Source organism: Macaca mulatta, chromosome 6 (genome assembly GCF_049350105.2).
Source record: "Macaca mulatta isolate MMU2019108-1 chromosome 6, T2T-MMU8v2.0, whole genome shotgun sequence".
NCBI lineage: Eukaryota > Metazoa > Chordata > Mammalia > Primates > Cercopithecidae > Macaca > Macaca mulatta.
Window position 1 is genome coordinate 166,725,147 of NC_133411.1, and position 18,943 is coordinate 166,744,089.

Consider the following 18,943-nt stretch of genomic DNA (forward strand, 5'->3'; position numbering starts at 1 on the left):
ATAACTTGAAATCAGGAGTTCGGGACCAGCTTGGCTAACACGGTGAAACCCCATCTCTACTAAAAATACAAAAATTAGCTGGGCATGGTGGCAGGCACCTGTAATCCCAGCTACTCAGGAGGCTGAGGCAGGAGAATCGTTTGAACCTGGGAGGCAGAGGTGGCAGCGAGCCGAGATCGTGCACTGCACTCCAGCCTGTGCGACAGAGCAAGACTCAGTCTTAAAAAAAAAAAAAAAAAAAAGAACTTTGTCCCATGTGCCAACTCTGAATTACACGTGATCCTGCATACCAAGAAGTTCTAGTAATCTTCTAATTACGACAAAAATCTACCTATCTATCTATCTATCTATCTATCTATATGTACATATAATCAACAGTATAATCTCTATTTTAAAAATATGCTTTACCACTAAGTGGAACCCAAACCAGGGGTCCTCAGAGAAATGGCTGATTCCAGGGCTGAAGCAGTCAAAGTACAGGATAAGCCTAAAACATCTTTGTATCAGAAGCTAAGGGTGCTCAAAAGAAAAAAGAGGAGGTCAGACACCATGGCTCATGTCTGTAATCCTAGCACTTTGGGAAGACAAGGCGGGCAGATTGCCTGAGCTCAGCAGTTCGAGACCAGGCTGGGCAAATGGTGAAATCCCGTTTCTACTAAAAATACAAAAAAAATTAGCTGGGCATGGTGGGCCTATAGTACCAGCTACTCAGGAGGTTGAGGCAGGAGAATTGCTTGAACCCACAAGGCAGAGGTTGTAGTGAGCAGAGATTGTGCCACCGCACTCCAGCCTGGGCAACAGAGTGAGACTGTCTCAAAAAAAAAAAAAAAAAAAAAGAAAGAAAAAAGAGAGGAAGAACTGAGGAATATTCTATTTTTAAAAAAAACCAAACTGGTCTGTAGTTTCCAAAATGCCTGTTGTGAAAGACAAAGAAAGGTTAAGAAATTCTTCATTAAAAGAGACTAGAGAATCATGACAATTAAATACAACACATGCTACTAAACGAAATCCTGGAATGGGACAACTGACAAAACTGGGATATGGAAGAGGTAAAACTATTGTTTTAATGTTAAATTTTCTGTATTTTTTAAAACTATACTGTGGCTAAGAGAATAATCCGTATTCTCAGGAAATGCACACTGAAGCACTGAAGCAAAGGGATATATAACCTACTTTCAAATGGATGAGGGAAGAGAGAGAGAGAGTGTGTGTGTGTGTATGTAAACAGAAAAAGATGGGGGTGGGGTAGGGAGAATGACAAGCAAAGGTGGCAAAATCTTAAAAACGGATGAATATGGATAAAAAATATCCCAAAGCCATGTCAGTATGTCAAGCAGCCTTAAGTACTTATGAGTCAAAAATCTTAAAAGCCATTTTACTCAACAATATGCAAAAATTCCCTCCAGGGGCTGAGGCAGGAGAATGGCGAGAACCCGGGAGGCGGAGCTTGCAGTGAGCCGAGATCATGACACTGCACTCCAGCCTGGGTGACAGAGTGAGACTTCAGGACACTTCTAAAAAGCTCTTATAATTGTTCTAGTTAATGACAGAAGTTAATAAACACTAGCGAAATGTTATATTTAGATATGATGGTAAAAGACTATTTATGACTCTAAATAACTAGAATATCCATCCCCACTTGCTAGAAAAACTTCATTAAATATTTACCAGAAAATATTTATTTGAAAGTTGCTTTGCAAATACTAGCCATTACAAATTCAACTGCCTATCTTGTGGAACACATTATCTATTCCAGTACAAGTTCCTCAAATGCAATATCCAATAAATTCTAAAAGTTTAAGCTCCCAGGGTCTATTTACAGAAACCAAGTATAGAAATACTATCTCTATTTAACAAGCAAAACACTCCTATTTTGTACTTATAGCAACTTCAGACTCACCTTGTTTTGTGTGTAAGTTTAACTGTGAAATATTTTTTCCTATTGCTGGCAGTTGCTTAAGGCCACTTGCACAGATTATTTGCTCTTTAAAGTTCATCGATTTTTTTTATAAAAGCAAGGACAGTGAGGTGGTTTTCTTGCCAAGAGGTATCATATGTTAGACTGGTTTCACAAGAAGATCAAATATCCAAGGTACTCAAAAATGAGTAGAGCCTAAGTTTTATTTGTATTTTAGATTCCAACTCTAGTTTTCACAGGTGTAAGATAGTCACTAAAATAATTTTAAGAGTAAAAATTTTTCTGTTAAAGGGGTTTAAATTTTATAAAAATTTATTTCCCAACTTAATTCCTATTAATTAGAACCTAAAAATGGCCTTTGTTCATCTACATTTTAAACTTTTTAACAACTTCAGAAAATGCCTCACAATGACAAAACTAAGGAAATAAAACAAAAGTAAAGAATAATAATTTACTGACAATACAATGGTAAATGTTTTCACAACATATTAGCTTAATTAATTCTCTTAACAGCCCTGGAAGGTAGACCCTCATCCTCATTTTATACAGTAGTAGAGGAAGTATCTTGACTCACGTCCCTCCTCCACTTACCCTTCCCACTCTTCATTTAAAAACAAAACTAAAACCCAAAGAAATCTGATCAACTGTGGCACACTCACAACCAGTTATCTTTAAATAGGTGGTGCTCCACTTAAAACACTCTACTAAGGTAATTTTATGAATCGTATTATCTTGCTCCTCAGGACAACACCTAAAAAAAGTAGTAAAATCAGTTAACTTTTAAAAAAGGCATAAAATCCTTCTAAGAGAATGATAATATAAGACATCCTGCACTGGCACAATATGTGAAAATTACGTCTTTGCAGACACAGGCTTGATATTGTACAGTCTCATTATATCATCTATAGATTTTCTCCTGCTTGATTAAATTCATATGTATTGCCAAATATCAGATGCTAATCAAAAGTATGTAACTCTTAAAAATCTTAACAAAATGATAAAACGAAAAATCCTGTATCTCAACAGTGGTAAGAGTGATACCATCTCTTTGTAAACTCAAATACTCGATATTCTGTTTAAATTAAGTAGGCTGTAGTTTTTTTCATTTTTCACCAGTGATTAAACTTAGATGTATTATCCAATCTCAAAAACTAGACTTGACTTTTCTGACATGAAGGAACTGTTTCTAGAACCTGTCTACTGAAATTTTGAAGACCTTTATAGTGTATTTTCCCCTCAAGTTCTCAAAAAAGACACATTTATATTTCAAATTATTTATTTTGGACTATTTGATTAGGGTATAACAGGGACCTTCTTTCTTTTACAACAGAACTAGCTTCTAAGAAAGCACTCACTGATACGCCATCTTGTGTCATTTTGTATTTCTTTTTCATGCAGTTTTCATGTGCATATGCCTTACAGAACTGTAAGCTGCCTACTGGAACCCTACGATCTGTCACATGTCTTATAGTACTCTACAGGGCTCAAGGTTGCTATTTAATAAGCACTCAGTGAAGGACCTTACAAGGTCAGCCAAGATTAGTAAACATATCAATAATGTATTTTGAGTTATTGTATAATGTCTAGATGTTTACACCCTATGCCAGAAATATGGTACTGAGATGGTACATAAGCGATTAAAGAACATTATTCCAAATTATCCACTCTGAACATAAGAAAAATTGGAAAAAGTTGTGCATAAAATCCAATTCATATGACACAGCACACACTGAGGCATGTCAAACTGACCACAACATAAAGATCACAGGGTTATGAAACTTTTAAAAGTTGGTCACAGAGGACTACTGATTCTAAAGCACATAATACAGCTCAACAAATGTAAAAATATTTTTTACAGTTGCTTATAGAGAACACCTTTGTAACAACAATGAAGATTTTCTTTTTCACCTATGGAAACATCTATTTGCTTCCCTCTCATTAAGGGTCATTGACCTCACAGACATTATTCAGAATACTGCAAGAGGCCAGAACAATTTCCTTCTATGATAGGTGCATATGTGGAAAACAGAACACACTCTAACTAAATTTGGTTCAGAATCTTAAGTACTGTAGGCTGGGTGTGGTGGCTCACGCCTGTAATACCAGCACTTTGGGAGGCCAAGGCAGGAGAATCACTTGAGGTCAGAAGTTCGAGACCAGCCTGGCCAACATGGCAAAACTCTGTCTCTACTAAAATACAAAAAATAGCCAGGCAAGGTGGCGCACATTTGTAATCCCAGCTACTTAGGAGGCTGAGGCAGGAGAATCACTTGAACCTGGGAGGCGGAGGTTGCAGTGAGCCGAGATCGTGCCACTGCACTCCAGCCTGGGCGGCAGAGTAAGGCTCTGTCTCAAAATAATGATAATAAAATAAAATAAAAAATAAGTACTATAAATTTTTACCAAGTAATTTTTAATTTGCATGAGGTATATACCAGTAATTCACCTTTCTGATAGTGAAATACGGACACACCTAATTTTACTGTGCTTTGCTTTACTGTGCTTCACACATATTTAAGGTTTGTGGCAACCCTGCATTAAGCATTTCAGTAATTCTTACAATATTTCCAACTTTTTCATTATTCTTTCTGTTATAGCAGTCTGTAATCAGTGATCTTTGATGTTACTATTTTAATTGTTTGGGGATAGAATGAAACGTGCTGTTAACTGGTAATACGTTTAATGTGTCCTGACTGCTCCACTGACTGGCCATTCCTGCTGCTCTCCCTTTCCTCGGGTATCTCTATTCCCTTAGACACAATATTGAAATTAGGTCAATTAATAACCCTACAATGACCTCTAAGTGTTAAAGTGAAAGGAAGAGCCGCACACCTCCTACTTTCAATCAAAAGCTAGAAATGATTAAGCTTAGGAAGGTATGTTGAAAGCTGAGACAGGCTAAAAGTTATGCTTCTTGTGCCAAAAAGTTAGATTGTGAATGCAAAGGAAATGTTCTCAAAGGAAATCTAAAGTGCTACTCTAGTGAACACAAGAATGATAAATGAAACAGTTTCACTGCTGATACGAAGAAAATTTGAGTGGTTTGAAGAGAACATCAAACTAGCCACAACATTCCCTTAAGCCAAAGCCCAATCCAGAGTAAGGCCCTAACTCTGTTCAGTTCTATCAAGGCTGAGAGAGGTGAGGATGCTGCAGAAGAGAAGCTGAAGCTAGCAGAGGTTTATGAGGTTTAAGAAAAGAAGCCACCTCCACAAGAGAAAAATGTACGGTGAAACAGCAAGTGCTGATATAGAAGCTACGGCAAGTTATCCAGAAGGTCTAGCTAAGATCATCTAATGAAGGTAGCTACACTAAACAGATTTTCAATGGAGATGAAATAGCCTTCCAGTGGAAGACGCCATCCAGGACATATAGCAAGAGAGGTCAGTGCCTGGCTTCAAAGCTTCAAAGGACAGGCTCACTCTCTTGTTATGGGCTAACACAGCTGTAAGCCAGTGCTCACTGCACATTATGAAAATCCTGGGGCCCTTAAGAATTATGCTAAATCTACTCTGCATGTGCTATAGAAATGGAACAACAAAGCCTGAATGATGGCACATCTGTTTACAGCACAGTTTACTGATTATTTTAAGTTCACTGTTGAGATCTACTGCTCAGAAAAAAAGATTATTTTCAAAATATTATTTCACATGGACGAGGAGTCACCAAGGAGCTCTGATGGAGATGTACAAAGAGATGAGTGTTTTCATGTCTGCTAACACAACGTTTGTTTTGTACTCCATGGATCAGTAAGTCATTTTGACTTTCAAGTCTTATTATTTAAGAAAATACATTCCATAAGGCTGTAACTGCCTAGCTAGTGATTCCTCTGATGGATCTGGGAAAAGTAAATTGAAAACCTTCTGGAAAGAATTCACCATACTAGCTTTGCCATTAAGAATATTAGTGGCTGGGCACAGCTCACACCTGTAATCCTAGCACTTTGGGAGGCCAAGGCGGAAGGACTGCTTAAGCTCAGGAGTTCAAGGCTAGCCTCAGCAACATATCGAAACCTTGTCTCTACAGAAAATTAAAAACGTAGCCGGGTGCTGGGTGTGGTGGCGCACACGCCTGTCATCCCAGCTACTCAAGAGGCTGAGGCCAGAGGGTCACTTGAGCCCAGGAGGTGGAGGCTGCAGTGAGCTGATAGTGCCACTGCATTCCAGCCTGAGCCAGGGCAAAAGAGAAGTGACAGAGCGAGACCTCGTCTCAAAAAAAAAAAAAAAAAAATTGTGATTCATGGTCAAAATATCAACATTTACAGGAGTCTAGAAGTTGATTCCAAACCTCATGGATCACTTTGAGGGGTTCAAGACTTCAGTGAACTCACTGCAGATGTGGTGAAAACAGCAAGAAAACTAGAACTAGAAGTGGAGCCTGAAGATGTGACTGAATTGCTGCAATCTCATGATAAAGCTTGAATGATGAGTTGCTTCTTCTGGATGAGCAAAATAAGTGGTTTCTTGAGATGGACTCTACTCCCAGTGAAGGACATTGTTGAAATGACAAGAGACTTTTTTTTTTTTCTTGAGACGACGTCTCGCTCCACTGCCCAGGCCAGAGTACAGTGGCACCATCACTGTTCACTGCAGCCTTGACTTCCTAAGCTCAAATAATCCTCCTACCTCAGCCTCTTGAGTAGCTGAGACTACAGGTACATGCCACCACACCAGGCTAATTTTTGTATTTTTAGCAGAGATGGGGTTTCACCACATTGCCCAGGTTGGTCTTCAACTCCTGGGCTCAAGGGATCCACATGCCTTGAAACTCCCAAAGTACTGGGATTACAGGTGTGAGCCAACACAACCTGCCAAAAAAAAAAATTTTTTTTTTTTTTTTGAGATGGAGCCTCGCTCTGTTCCCCAGGCTGGAATGGCACAATCTTGGCTCACTGCAACCACCACTTTCCAGATTGAAGCAATTCTGCCTTGGCCTCCCGAGTAGCTGGGACTACAGGGGCCCACCATTACTCCTGACTAATTTTTATATTTTTAGTAGAGATGGGGTTTCACCATATTGGCCAGACTGGTTTTGAACTCCCAGGCTCAAGCAATCAAGCAATCCCCTCCCCCATCCCTCACAAAGTGCTGGGATTACAGGCGTGAGCCACTGCACCAAGGCCTGAGAATTGTTTTTTTTTAATTGAGATGCAGTCTCGCTCTGTTGCCCAGGCTGCAGTGGGCAACTTAGCTGATAAAGCAGTAGCAGAGCTTCAGCGGACTGACTCCAATTTTTTTCTTTTTTCTTTTTCTTTTTTTTTTTGTTGAGGTGGAGTCTCACTCTGTCCCCCAGGCTGGAGTGCAGTGGCATGATCTTGGCTCACTACAACCTCTGCCTCCAGGGTTCAAGTGATTCTCCTGCCTCAACCTCCTGAGTAGCAGGGATCACAGGCGCCCGCCACCACACCCAGCTAATTTTTGTATTTTTAGTAGAGATGGGGTTTCATCACATTGGCCAAGTTGGTCTCGAACTCCTAACTTCAAGTAATCCACCCACCTCGGCCTCCCAAAGTGCTGGGATTACAGGCGTGACCTACGGATTCCTGGTCTAATTTTTGTATTTTTAGTAGAGACAGGATTTTGCCATGCTGGCCAGGCTGGTCTCAAACTCCTGACCTCAAGTGATTTTCCCACTTTGACCTCCCAAAGTGCCGGGATTACAAGCGTGAGCCACCGTGCCCAGCCTGACTCCAATTATAAAAGAAGTTCTACTTTAGGTAAAATGCTATCGAGCAGCATTGCACACTACAGAGAAATCATCTGTGAAATGAAGAATCTATGATGCAGAAAACTTCATTGTTATTTTAAGAAATTGCCACAGCCACTCCAAACCAGCAATCCCACAACCCTGATAAGTCAGCGGCCATCAGCATGGAGGCAAGGTTTTCCAGCAGCAGAATGATAAATATCTGCTGAAAGCTCAGATGGCTCTAGTTTTTAGCAATAAAATATTTTTAAATATAATACCATTGTGCATTTGATAGACTACCATATAGTGGAAACATAACTTTTTTTTTTTTTTGAAACGGAGTCTTGCTCTGTCGCCCAGGCTGGAGTGCAGTGGCCTGATCTTGGCTCACCGCAATCTCCGCCTCCTGAGTTCAAGCGATTCTCCTGCCTCAGCCTCCAGAGTAGCTGGGATTACAGGTGCACACCACTGCACCCGGCTAATTTCTGTATTTTTAGTAGAGGCGGGGTTTCACCATGTTGGTCAGGCTGGTCTTGAACTCCTGACCTCAGGTGATCCACCCACCTTGGCCTCCCAGAGTGCTGGGATTACAGGCATGAGCCACCAGGCCCAGCCGGAAGCATAACTTTTATATGAACTGGGAAACTAAAAATTTGTATGACTTGCTTTATTCCAATATTCACTTTAGTGCAGTGGTTTGGAATTAAACCTGTAATATCTCTGAGGTATGCCTGTACAACATTTTTTTGTTTACATGATGTCTTGTAAAAGATTAGCATAAACTGTTAAATATGTATTCTGAAAGTACATCATCTAGATTTAAATCTAGACTATTTTCTAGATGTGTTATCTGTGGCACGCTCTTGGCAGTCTGTGCTCAATTTCCTCACCAGAAAATTGAACATAACAATGTTGTCACCTTTGTTCTTGGCACATGGCAAATGCTCAATAACTATTAGCTTTAATTATTAGAAATATCTGGATTTGGCCGGGCGCGGTGGCTCAAGCCTGTAATCCCAGCACTTTGGGAGGCCGAGACGGGCAGATCACGAGGTCAGGAGATCGAGACCATCCTGGCTAACACGGTGAAACCCCGTCTCTACTAAAAAAATACAAAAAACTAGGCGGGCGCCTGTAGTCCCAGCTACTCCGGAGGCTGAGGCAGTGTAAACCCGGGAGGCGGAGCTTGCAGTGAGCTGAGATCCGGCCACTGCACTCCAGCCCGGGCGACAGAGCGAGTCTCCGTCTCAAAAAAAAAAAAAAAAAGAAATATCTGGATTTAAAGGATATCCTCTGTAACAAATATCAACTTACCAAATGTAATGTATTCATTCAAAAATATCTGAGCACTTACTGTGTCATAATTGTTTTAAGAGTTAGTAATATAGCAGTAAACAAAACAAAATTCCTGCCCTCAAGGAACTTGCATATCAGAGGCAGCAGATGAATATGTGTAACAGAGGAAGGCAAGCACAGAAAAAAAAAGTCACGAGTGTGAGTGCATACTATGTAATATAGGAGGTCCACTGAACAGAACAGAGAAAGTGAGGGACAGTGGTGGGAGAAAAGATCAGAGGGGGGCAGCAAAGAGCCAGATCTGTACAGGCCAGTAAACAATGAGATGAGAAGCCACTGGAGAGTTCTGAACCCATTTGACTTAGTATTTTTAAAGAATCCCTCTCGCTGCTGAGTGGACAGCAGACTATAGGGCTAAACATTTTACATGGTTTTGTGAGAAACAGGCCATCCTTCAAAGCCCATTCAGTACTGAACTTATAAGCCAAATACATCAAACTAAGGATATTACTGGCTGGGTGCAGTGGCTCACGCCTATAATCCTAGCACTTTGGGAGGCTTAGGCAGGCGGACTGCCTGAGCTCAGGAGTTTGAGCCCGGGCTCGGAAGCATGGTGAAACCCCTTCTCTACAAAAAATTAGCCCGGCATGGTGGTGCTCACCTGTAGTCCCAGTTACTTGGGGGACTAAAGCGAGAGGATGGATTGAGCCCAGGAGGTCAAGACTGCAGTAAGCCAAGAGCATGAGTGCCACTGCACTCCAGCCTGGGTGACAAGTGAGACCCTGTTTCAAAAAAAAAAAAAAAAAGTATTATTTAACCGTGGAGTTTAACTACAAATTAAGACATGTAATTTCATCCGTATAACCTAAGTCACTTTAAAAAGTGACAAATGAAAAATGAGTATGAGAAAAATTAATAGAAAAAGGCTCAGTATGCTTATTTGCATTGTTCTTTCTTTTAATATTAAAAAAAAATTTTGAGAGACAAAGTTTCACTGTTGCCTACGCTAGAGTGCAGTGGCACGATCACAGCTCACTGCAGCCTTCAACTCCTGTGTTCGAGTGATCCTCCCATTTCAGCCTCCCACATAGCTGGGACTATAGGCATGCACCACCATGTCCGGCTAATTTTTAAATTTTTTTGTAGAGACAAAGTCTGTATTGTCCAGGCTAGTCTTGAACTCCTGGGCTCAAGAGATCTTCCCTCCTCGTCCTCCCAAAGTGTTAGGATTACAGGCGTGAGCCACGGCACCTGGCCTTGCACTGTTCTTTACTGATTTACTAAAAACGTATGAAAACAAATGGAAAAAACAAAAACAAAAAACAACAAAATTGAATTTTCAACGCATGCCTTTTTTTCTACTATAAAAATATAGGCTATTTGAATGAGAATTCTTGAAACACTTCATTCAATAATTGTTGAAAAAGCATACATGCATATTTACCACATAATGGTGAGTGCGTGCAAAATTATAAAAGATTATTTATATTAAAGTTATTTAGAACTTAAACACTGTCCTAAGAATTGAGAAGCTAAATAAAATTCATGTCAAAACAAGTATCCTAGCCCAGGCACAGTGGCTCATGCCTGCAATTCCAGCATTTTGGGAGGCCAAGGTGGGTAGACTGCTTGAGCTTAGGAGTTAGAGACCAGCCTGGGAAATGTGGCAAAACTCCATTTCTACCAAAAATACGAAAATTAGCTGGGCATTGTGGCGTGTGTCTATTGTCTCAGCTACTTGGGAGGATCACTTAAACTACTTGGGAGGATTGCTTAAACTTGGGAGGCTGAAGCTGAGATGGCACCACTACACTCCAGCCTGGGTGACAGAACAAGACACAGTCTCAAAAAAAAAACCAGAAATGAAATATTCTAAAATTGGCTAACTAGACTCTTCTTAAATGAAGTACAAACCATTCATGTGCACTGTTGCACATTAACAAAATCACTCGCATTTAATAATTTGTTAGCTAAATCTATCCACGAGTAATAAATAGCTATAAATTGGCTCTAACATGGGAATATATTATGTTCCTTTACCTGTACTTAATTTTCAGGCAAAAGAGCCCTGGTAAGCCAAAATAATTTCTTGCCAATTTGGAAGAGGGGTTGAATAACTGGAAGGCCCTTTCTCCAGTGTGCTTTCCTTGTATATACTGTCGCCCATTGTCAAACACCATGAATTTGGTATCACATATTTTAGAGGATTCTTTTTCTTGATATTGTTCAGTCTCAAGAATAAATTGTCTGCTTCAATGTGCATTTATAAAATAAATCTTTTTAGGTTTTAGAAATGTTTTACATTAACAGTTACTTTAAAATCTTGAGAATACACAAAACAAGCTGAATAAAATATTAAGAATTGGCAGATGTAACTCACAATGTGTCTTTCTAAAGACTATTCCTCAACATGTCTTTTGAAAGGGTATTTCTGCAATATGCTTTGCAATATTAAAGTGGAAGCCACTTATGATTTAGCAAAAATAATACAAGACACAAACAACAGAGGTATTTAAATAAGCTGTCCTATGTGTAGGCTACACTGAGTCTTAAGAGAGAGTACTCACTGAAAATAATGACTTCATGGATGAAGATACAGTTCCTACATACTTGTAAATAACCTAGTCTGCCAACAATATCTTTATTTTCTCAAACACTGTATTCCTTCGATTTTTCTAGTATTATACTGTTCTGTGTGTAACAGTAATAATAGTAATAGATGTTTCAAGAGTTTACTGTATGTCAAGTACTATACTGTTTCACATTTAATCTTCACAATCCTGTAAAATATCATCTCCATTTTACAGAGAAATAAAGATACCATTCCAACACATAAGATCACCGTTTCTAGTAGAAGAACTAAGATTTCAATCCAGTTCTCACCTCTGAACGACTAGCTAGTCCCAGATTTATTAATCACCATCTGGAGGTACCTAAGTATAGTGGCAAAGTATGTTTGGCTAGCAAATTATTATAAAAATACATAGATGGACAAACACATAATTAAGCCAAACAAGAAAAGCTCACATGAAGTGCTAACTTGAAAAACAGAGAAGACTAAACAGTAAAATATGTTGTCACCAAAGGTAGCTGAGACTAAAAAGTTAACTGTATATAAGAACCTTCAAAAGTACTAAAAATGTACTTTGAATCTGTAAAGTGATCTTCACTAAAACAAACATTGGAAACAAGTAGGAAAATAACATAAGAATACAGAAGGCCAGGGACAATGGCTCACGCCTGTAATCCCAGCTCTCTGGGAGGCCAAGGCAGGCGGATCACATGAAGTCACGAGTTTGAGACCAGCCTGGCCAACATGGCAAAACGCCAACTCTACAAAAATTAGCTGGGCATGGTGGCGCATGCCTGTAATCTCAGCTACTCGGGAGGCTAAGGCAGGAGAATCGCTGGAACCCGGGAGGTGGAGGCCAGTCGCAGTGAACTGAGATCACACCACTGCACTCCAGCCTGGGTGACAGAACAAGACTCCATCTCAAGAAAAAAAAAGTACAGAAAAAGATTCAACTGTGGAGCCATACTGTGAAACCTTGAGTACTAGCTAATGGCACTCAAAATAAAAAAGGCTAAGTACTGTCAATGGACCTATCAGTAAACAGATGAAAAACTGCCTTGTAGGCCGGGCGCTGTGGCTCACGCCTGTAATCCCAGCACTTTGGGAGGCTGAGGCGGGCGGATCAATTGAGGTCAAGAGTTCAAGACCAGTCTGGCCAACATGACAAAATCTCGTCTCTACTAAAAGTACAAAAATCAGCCGGACATGGTAGCATGTGCCTGTAATCCCAGCTACTCAGGAGGTTGAGGCAGGAGAATTGCTTGAATCCAGGAGGCAGAGGTTGCAGTGAGCCGATATCACGCCATTGTACTCCAGCCTGGGCAAAAAGAGCGAGACTCCTTCTCAAAAAAAAAAAAAAAAAAAAAAAGAAAGAAAGAAAAAAAAGAAAAACTGCTTGTAAACTAAAACTAAAGCGTGCAAGAAAATGTTAAGAGGCAGTTAAGTACTTTTTAAAAGCACCCTGACAGTAGTACTAAATAGATTTAACTACAGAAAATTACCCCTAAGAAATGCTAGCAGAAATAAACCAAACTCATCTTTCTTTGGAATTAAATTCTTAACATCTACTTGTGTCCAGTTACTAGAAAAGGAGGAGAATAATTAATTCATTGTTTCAGCAATAACAATTACTTACAGTTGGTTCAAAGAAAAGTTGACATGGGAAGACTAGAAAGCTGACAACTATCTTACCATCTCTGCTTTCAAATTCCAAGAAGCAAACTGAACAGAGATTTACTGGTAAGATAAGGAAAATAAAGGGGATGACATTTGAAGACTGAAAGAAAAGAAAAACAAATAATCCGTTCAAGTTGTAGCATATCCATAGTGGCAAGGTTCTTTAAGGCAGGTATTGAATGTTTCAAGTTCAGAAAATAGAGTACTAGACCAGGCGCAATGGCTCCCGCCTGTAATCCCTGCACTTCAGGATGCTGAGGCAGGCAGACTGCCTGAACCCAGGAGTTCAAGACCAGCCTGGGCAACATAGCAAGAACCCTTCTCTACAAAAAAATTTTTAAAAATTAGCCAAGCATGGAGGCACAGCTGTGGTCCCAGCTGCAGTGTACATGTTTGCGTCACTGTGCCCCAGCCCAGACAACTGAATGTGACCCTGTCTCAAAAATAAAAAATAAAAAGAAACTAGAGTACTAATCCAGTAAATAATAAATGTACTGTCTGTTAAAATAAATGAATGTACTATTCTTTATAAAAGCAAAAGTTTCTCCCTCTGGAGTCAGGAGACTAGAACAGTAGTTTCTACAACTCTATTACATTATCTAAACATTTAGGAACTAAAACCAAGCAAATATACATTAATAAAAATCAACTTATGAGGGAATACGCAAGCTATGCTTAGGAGAATAACTTAAAATGGACGTTGCCTTAGGACCTAAGCCAGAGCTGTCTGAATCACTATCATAAAAACGGCCACTGAGGCTGGGCAAGGTGGCTCATGCCTGTAATCCCAGCACTTTGGGAGGCCGAGGTGGGTGGATCACCTGAGGTCACGAGTTTGAGACCAGCCTGGCCAACATGGAAAAAGCTCATCTCTATTAAAAATACAAAAATTAGCCAGGCGTGGAGGTAGACACCTGTAATCCCAGCTGCTCGGGAGGCTGAGGCAGGATAATCATTTGAACCCAGGAGACAGAGATTGCAGTGAGCCGAAATCATACCACTGCGCTTCAGCCTGGGTGATAGAGTGAGACTGTCTCCGGAAAAAAAAGGGGGGGGCGGGCCACTGATGAAATAGATTTACCACTAATATTACTCCTTGCAAGGAAAGAGAAGGATTCACTGAGCTTAACCAAGTAAGTAGCAGTTTTGATCTACCACTACCATTACTATGTAATGAAGTGTCATCTTCACTACATTCCTCAAATCTGGAGAGAAAATAGAACTGCAGCAACTTTCAATTTTACCATGTATAGGATGACAAAATATAAACACGTCCAATTTTATTACAGCCACAAGTAAAGATAGACAGGTCATAGGACGACAGTGGTTAAGCCAGTGCTCCTAGTTGGTGGGAATGGTGCCACTTATCCTTTCCTGCCACATCGCCTTTTACGCAACTTGACGAGTGGGAAGATACTGGCATCCCGAGCTCTGGCAGGCCTATGGTTTTATCTGCTTCCCCTCAGTTCCACAATGTTGTGCAAAACAAATCCCTCTACTGCCACTAGGAGGTGCAGCAATTGTGGAAAATGTCCCCCCACTTTCAGAAAGTCTTCAAGGTCTCAAAAGCCAATGTTTGAAATAGATCATTAACACTTTGGGTGGCTGAGATGGGTGGATCACCTGAGGTCAGGAGTTCGAGACCAGCCTGGCTAAAATGGCAAAACCCTGTCTCTACTAAAAATACACAAATTAGATGGCTGTGGTGGCAGGCACCTGTAATTCCAGCTACTAGGGAGGCTGAGGCAGGAGAATCACTTGAACCCCAGAGGTGGAGGCAGCAGTGAGCCGAAATCACACCACTGCACTTCAGCCCAGGCAACAAAAGCGAAACCCCATCTCAAAGAAAAAAAAAAAGAGCCAGATGCAGTGGCTCACACCTGTAATCCCAGCACTTTGGGAGGCCGAGGCGGATGGATCACGAGGTCAGTAGATCGAGACCATCCTGGCTAACATGGTGAAACCCCCATCTCTACTAAAAATAAAAAAAATCAGCCAGGTCTGGGGGCACACGCCTGTAGTTCCAGCTACTTGGGAGGGCGAGACAAGAGAATCGCTTAAACCTGGGAGGCAGAGGTTGCAGTGAGCCAAGATCGCACCACTGCACTCCAGCTTGGGCGACAGAGCGAGACTGGGTCTCAAAAAAAATAAGATAAGATAAAATAAATACATCATCATACTTAAGAGCCGCTACCATACTGAATCTAAGAGTGGCTCCAGGAAACACATTTTTCAAAGAGTACATTTTTTTTTTCTGAAGTAAAACCTCACTGGGTATCAATACACACTAAAAGTCCTAGTCTTCCTGAGTCATGGTGTGTATTTACTGCATAAAATATTTAAGTATAACACTTATTACCACTTTTTAAGAAAATTTCCCTTTTCAGCCTAAATTGCCTACAGAGGATAATGGCTACAAAATTTGTCTGCTATTGTAAAAACTAGTTCCAACTACTTTTCCTTGATGGAAACGCATTTCTCCAATAGCCATTAAAGGTGGAAAAAGTCTTACTCTAAGGAATGCAACATCTGGAGATTCATATGATTCTGCCTCAAATCATACATACAGCTAATTAAAAAGGTAATGCCAGAATATGAACCAGACAGTTAAACCCCCTAACCTTTCTCTCATATAAACCCTCATTCTATTGATCCACCTATTTGAATAGTCCTTAATTGCTTCACTGTTTCTTCATTTGCAAGTTCCTTCATAATTTTAAATCTTTGATAATCAGACCAGCCATTCTATGGATCTGCTGCACATCTATTATGGCATTATAAGGTGCACAGTCTAACAGATCCACAGTTCTGTAAGATGCTTACATTTGGGGGGAAGAATTTCTTCTCTTCTTGCCAGTGAAAGATGAAAATTAAAATCCCGAGTACTCATCAGTAAATTAACCTCATGTTCTAATCTTAATGTGTCAGAAACCCACAAAAGCCTTAAAAAGTTTTTGGTGGCAACATTCTTCTATGTTCTTGAATAATCTGGTTGAAGTCTACATCCTAAATTGGGTAGTAAAAAGACAGATAATATTTTTCAACAATAGCTTTTCCTTTACATAACTACTTACATGGTAAATTTAATCTAAAGCACATGAAGATTAGTAACAAGTGTGATAAGCAAATATGAAAGGTACAACAATAGTAGGAATATTGCCTCAATTTCTGTCTTACGAACAAGGTACAGCCTCTTCAAATTTTTGAGTACCACAAATTTAGTCCTCTAAGAGAAGAAGGTGTTTCTTAATGGTTTTATTCTGCTGACCTCTGACTTAGAAATAAAGAGGCAGTGCCAGGCACGGTGGTGCATGCCTGTAGTCCTGGCCACTTGGGAGGCTGAGGCAGGAGGATCACTTGAGCCCAGGAGTTGGAGGGTGCAGTGAGTTATGATCACACGAAAGAATGAGACCCCATCAAAATTAAAAAAAAAAAAAAGAAAAAGGCAGCTTTTAGTCTTCTTTTGGCCTTTAAAAAACTATTTAAGTTGATATCCTAATCTTTACACAATATACTAAAAAAAAGCCAATGAACCTGGATCTGGAAAAGAACTATTAGTTTATTTCATCTTTGGTAAGCAAAAGCAATATATAAATAGCTAAATAGTCCAAAATAAACAGCTAAAGCCTTAATAGCCAAATGAGTTGTTATAAAGGAAAATTATTAAAGCAAATCACTTTTCAAACTTGAAGCTTCTCTCTTAAAGAGATTTATCTCTAAATGCAAAACATTTGCTAGTTTCAAAAGTACACTGATCTAAACACACGTTAAGGACTTTATATGCAATACAATCCCTTAACCCTTAAGCCTCACAACAACATTCTAAGGTAGGTATTGTTGCATTTTCATTTTGCACCAGAAAAAACTAGGGCACTGTGAGGATAAGTAACTTCCCTAAGGTTACAAAGCTTGAACCCAGCTTTGCAGGTTCTGAAACCTATGCTCCTTGGGCACTCTATTGCCTTCTTGGTAGCACAGAAAATACAAAAATATGATCAAGCTCTAAGTTCTATCTCATGCATCAGACAAAGCACTGGAAATTACTTTGTTTCCTGGTGTCAAGAAAACAGTTTGTTATCTATACTTCCTGATTTTAGGTTAGGTGGGTGGCACAAATGAACTGTTTTTCTCACCACACTTATTGCATAATCATTAAAACCCAAAAGGAAGAGGACTGCCTAAATTCTTAAACTTTATTTCCTGCTGGCCTAGAAGACCTTACTTAACCACTGTTATATCTATTATACTCATTTTAAAAGTTAAGGTTTTCCTTGTGCAAGTAAGAGACTGAAGTTATTTCAGTCTTAAAGAAAATCAACTACGTACTGGTCGTTTTACCTGCTTTTAAAAGCAGATCAACAGGATATAAACCTGCGTTGTTTTTTTCTTAAGGGGAAATTTCTTAATGACCTCTTAATTTAATCGAATGGAACAAGTAGCACACCAAAAATGATGTGTAGTGGAAAAAGAAAAAATCGCAAGAAGTTATATAGTGATCTACTTTCACTAGTGTTAGAAAAGCAAAGGATGAGTCTCTTTTTGAGTAACTTCAGGCTGACCACAATAGCCACTTGTTACACTACGAACACCCGCTCCAACACTTCAGGTTCATTAGGAATTAAGAGGAGGCCAAGAAGGTAAAAGACACAATCCAGCCAGGTCTAAGGTCTCTCTGTACTACACCCTGAGGGACACAGAGAACCAGTGCATTGTGCCCCCCAACCCCAAACCTTCCCTGCTCCCCAGGAGGCAAAGCCCACAGCCTGGGGCCAAGATAGTCCTCTGGCCAGGGCAGTGACCCAGCGTCAAACAACGCGCCCCTTATGACCAAAGCGTCGGCACCCAGGGGTTGGAAGAGGGGAAGGGACAGGAAGGCCTGGAAAGGAGAGAAGGGTGGCCAAGATGATGTTTTTTAAAACTAGGGAGGGTCCCTCCCCAGCCTCGCCAGCGGGGATGAGGCCCGGGGCCGGGAAGGAGCGGGTCGCCGCCATGATGGGACTGGCAGAGCCGGGGGGCGTGACGTGGGCAACCCCTAGCCCAAGGCCAGCTCCGTCTCCCCCTACCCCCTCCCCCACGTGGGCCTCGGCCACAACTGCCCCCCGATACTCACGCTTTGTCCACCAGCTCGCGCACCTTCCACATGTTCAACATCGTGTCCCGCGCGGGACGGGCCGCCGCCTCCCTCTCCTGCTCCCCACGGACCCTGGAACACTTCCGTACCGGGGCAGTTCCAGGCCGGGGTCACCGCCGCCCACCACCTCGAACTCCCCCAGTCAGCTCCTTCCTTTGCTACAGCAGCGGCGCCGCCGGTGACACGTCGAGACGCGGCAGCAGAGGCGCTGCGTGGAGCGGAAGTGCCCGACTTTCCGCCGCTGCGCGCGGGGCACGCCGGGACTTGTAGTTTTTCCTGAGTGCCGAGCGGGCCCGGTTCAGTTGCGAGAGCTGAGAGGAGTTGGGATGATTTTTCTCAAACTTTCCCAGTCCCCTGCACCAGACCTACCGAGCTGGAAATTTTGGAGGTGAGGCCCAGCGATCTGTGCTTTTGCAAATCCTCCAGGTGATTCTGATCACGCTCAAGTTTCAGAACCACTGGTGCAGGATCTAGTCACACTCAAACACTTTTCAAATGTAAGGCAGTATTGCTATGTTATTAGTAATGATTATACAGAAGTATGATTGGCGTATGTATTCCTCATCGACAGACACATCGCTGTATTTATTTCCCAATGTCCAAGTACACTTAGATCCCTAGGCCTTAGTTTCCACCCCCGTAAAATTGAAGAACTTGTATT

At 40.9% G+C, this 18,943-nt stretch overlaps 1 protein-coding gene across 4 annotated transcripts in view; it reads right to left on the reverse strand.

Moving 5' to 3' along the window:
- The window catches only part of CLINT1 (clathrin interactor 1), a 72,904-nt gene extending 54,427 nt beyond the window's left edge, over positions 1 to 18,477 (reverse strand). For 2 of the 4 annotated variants that reach the window (XM_077937385.1, XM_077937384.1), the window contains exons 1-2: positions 18,262 to 18,477; positions 9,564 to 9,684 (exon numbers count right to left, since the gene is read on the reverse strand). Coding sequence is in view for 2 of the 4 variants with exons in the window: in XM_015141330.3 (XP_014996816.3) it covers positions 18,262 to 18,302 (41 nt within the window). In the remaining 2 variants the exon portion in view is untranslated. The remainder of the gene's footprint in view (positions 1 to 9,563; positions 9,685 to 18,261) is intronic. The other 2 variants (XM_015141330.3, XM_015141327.3) reach the window with 1 other exon arrangement.
- Positions 18,478 to 18,943: the final 466 nt, after the last annotated feature.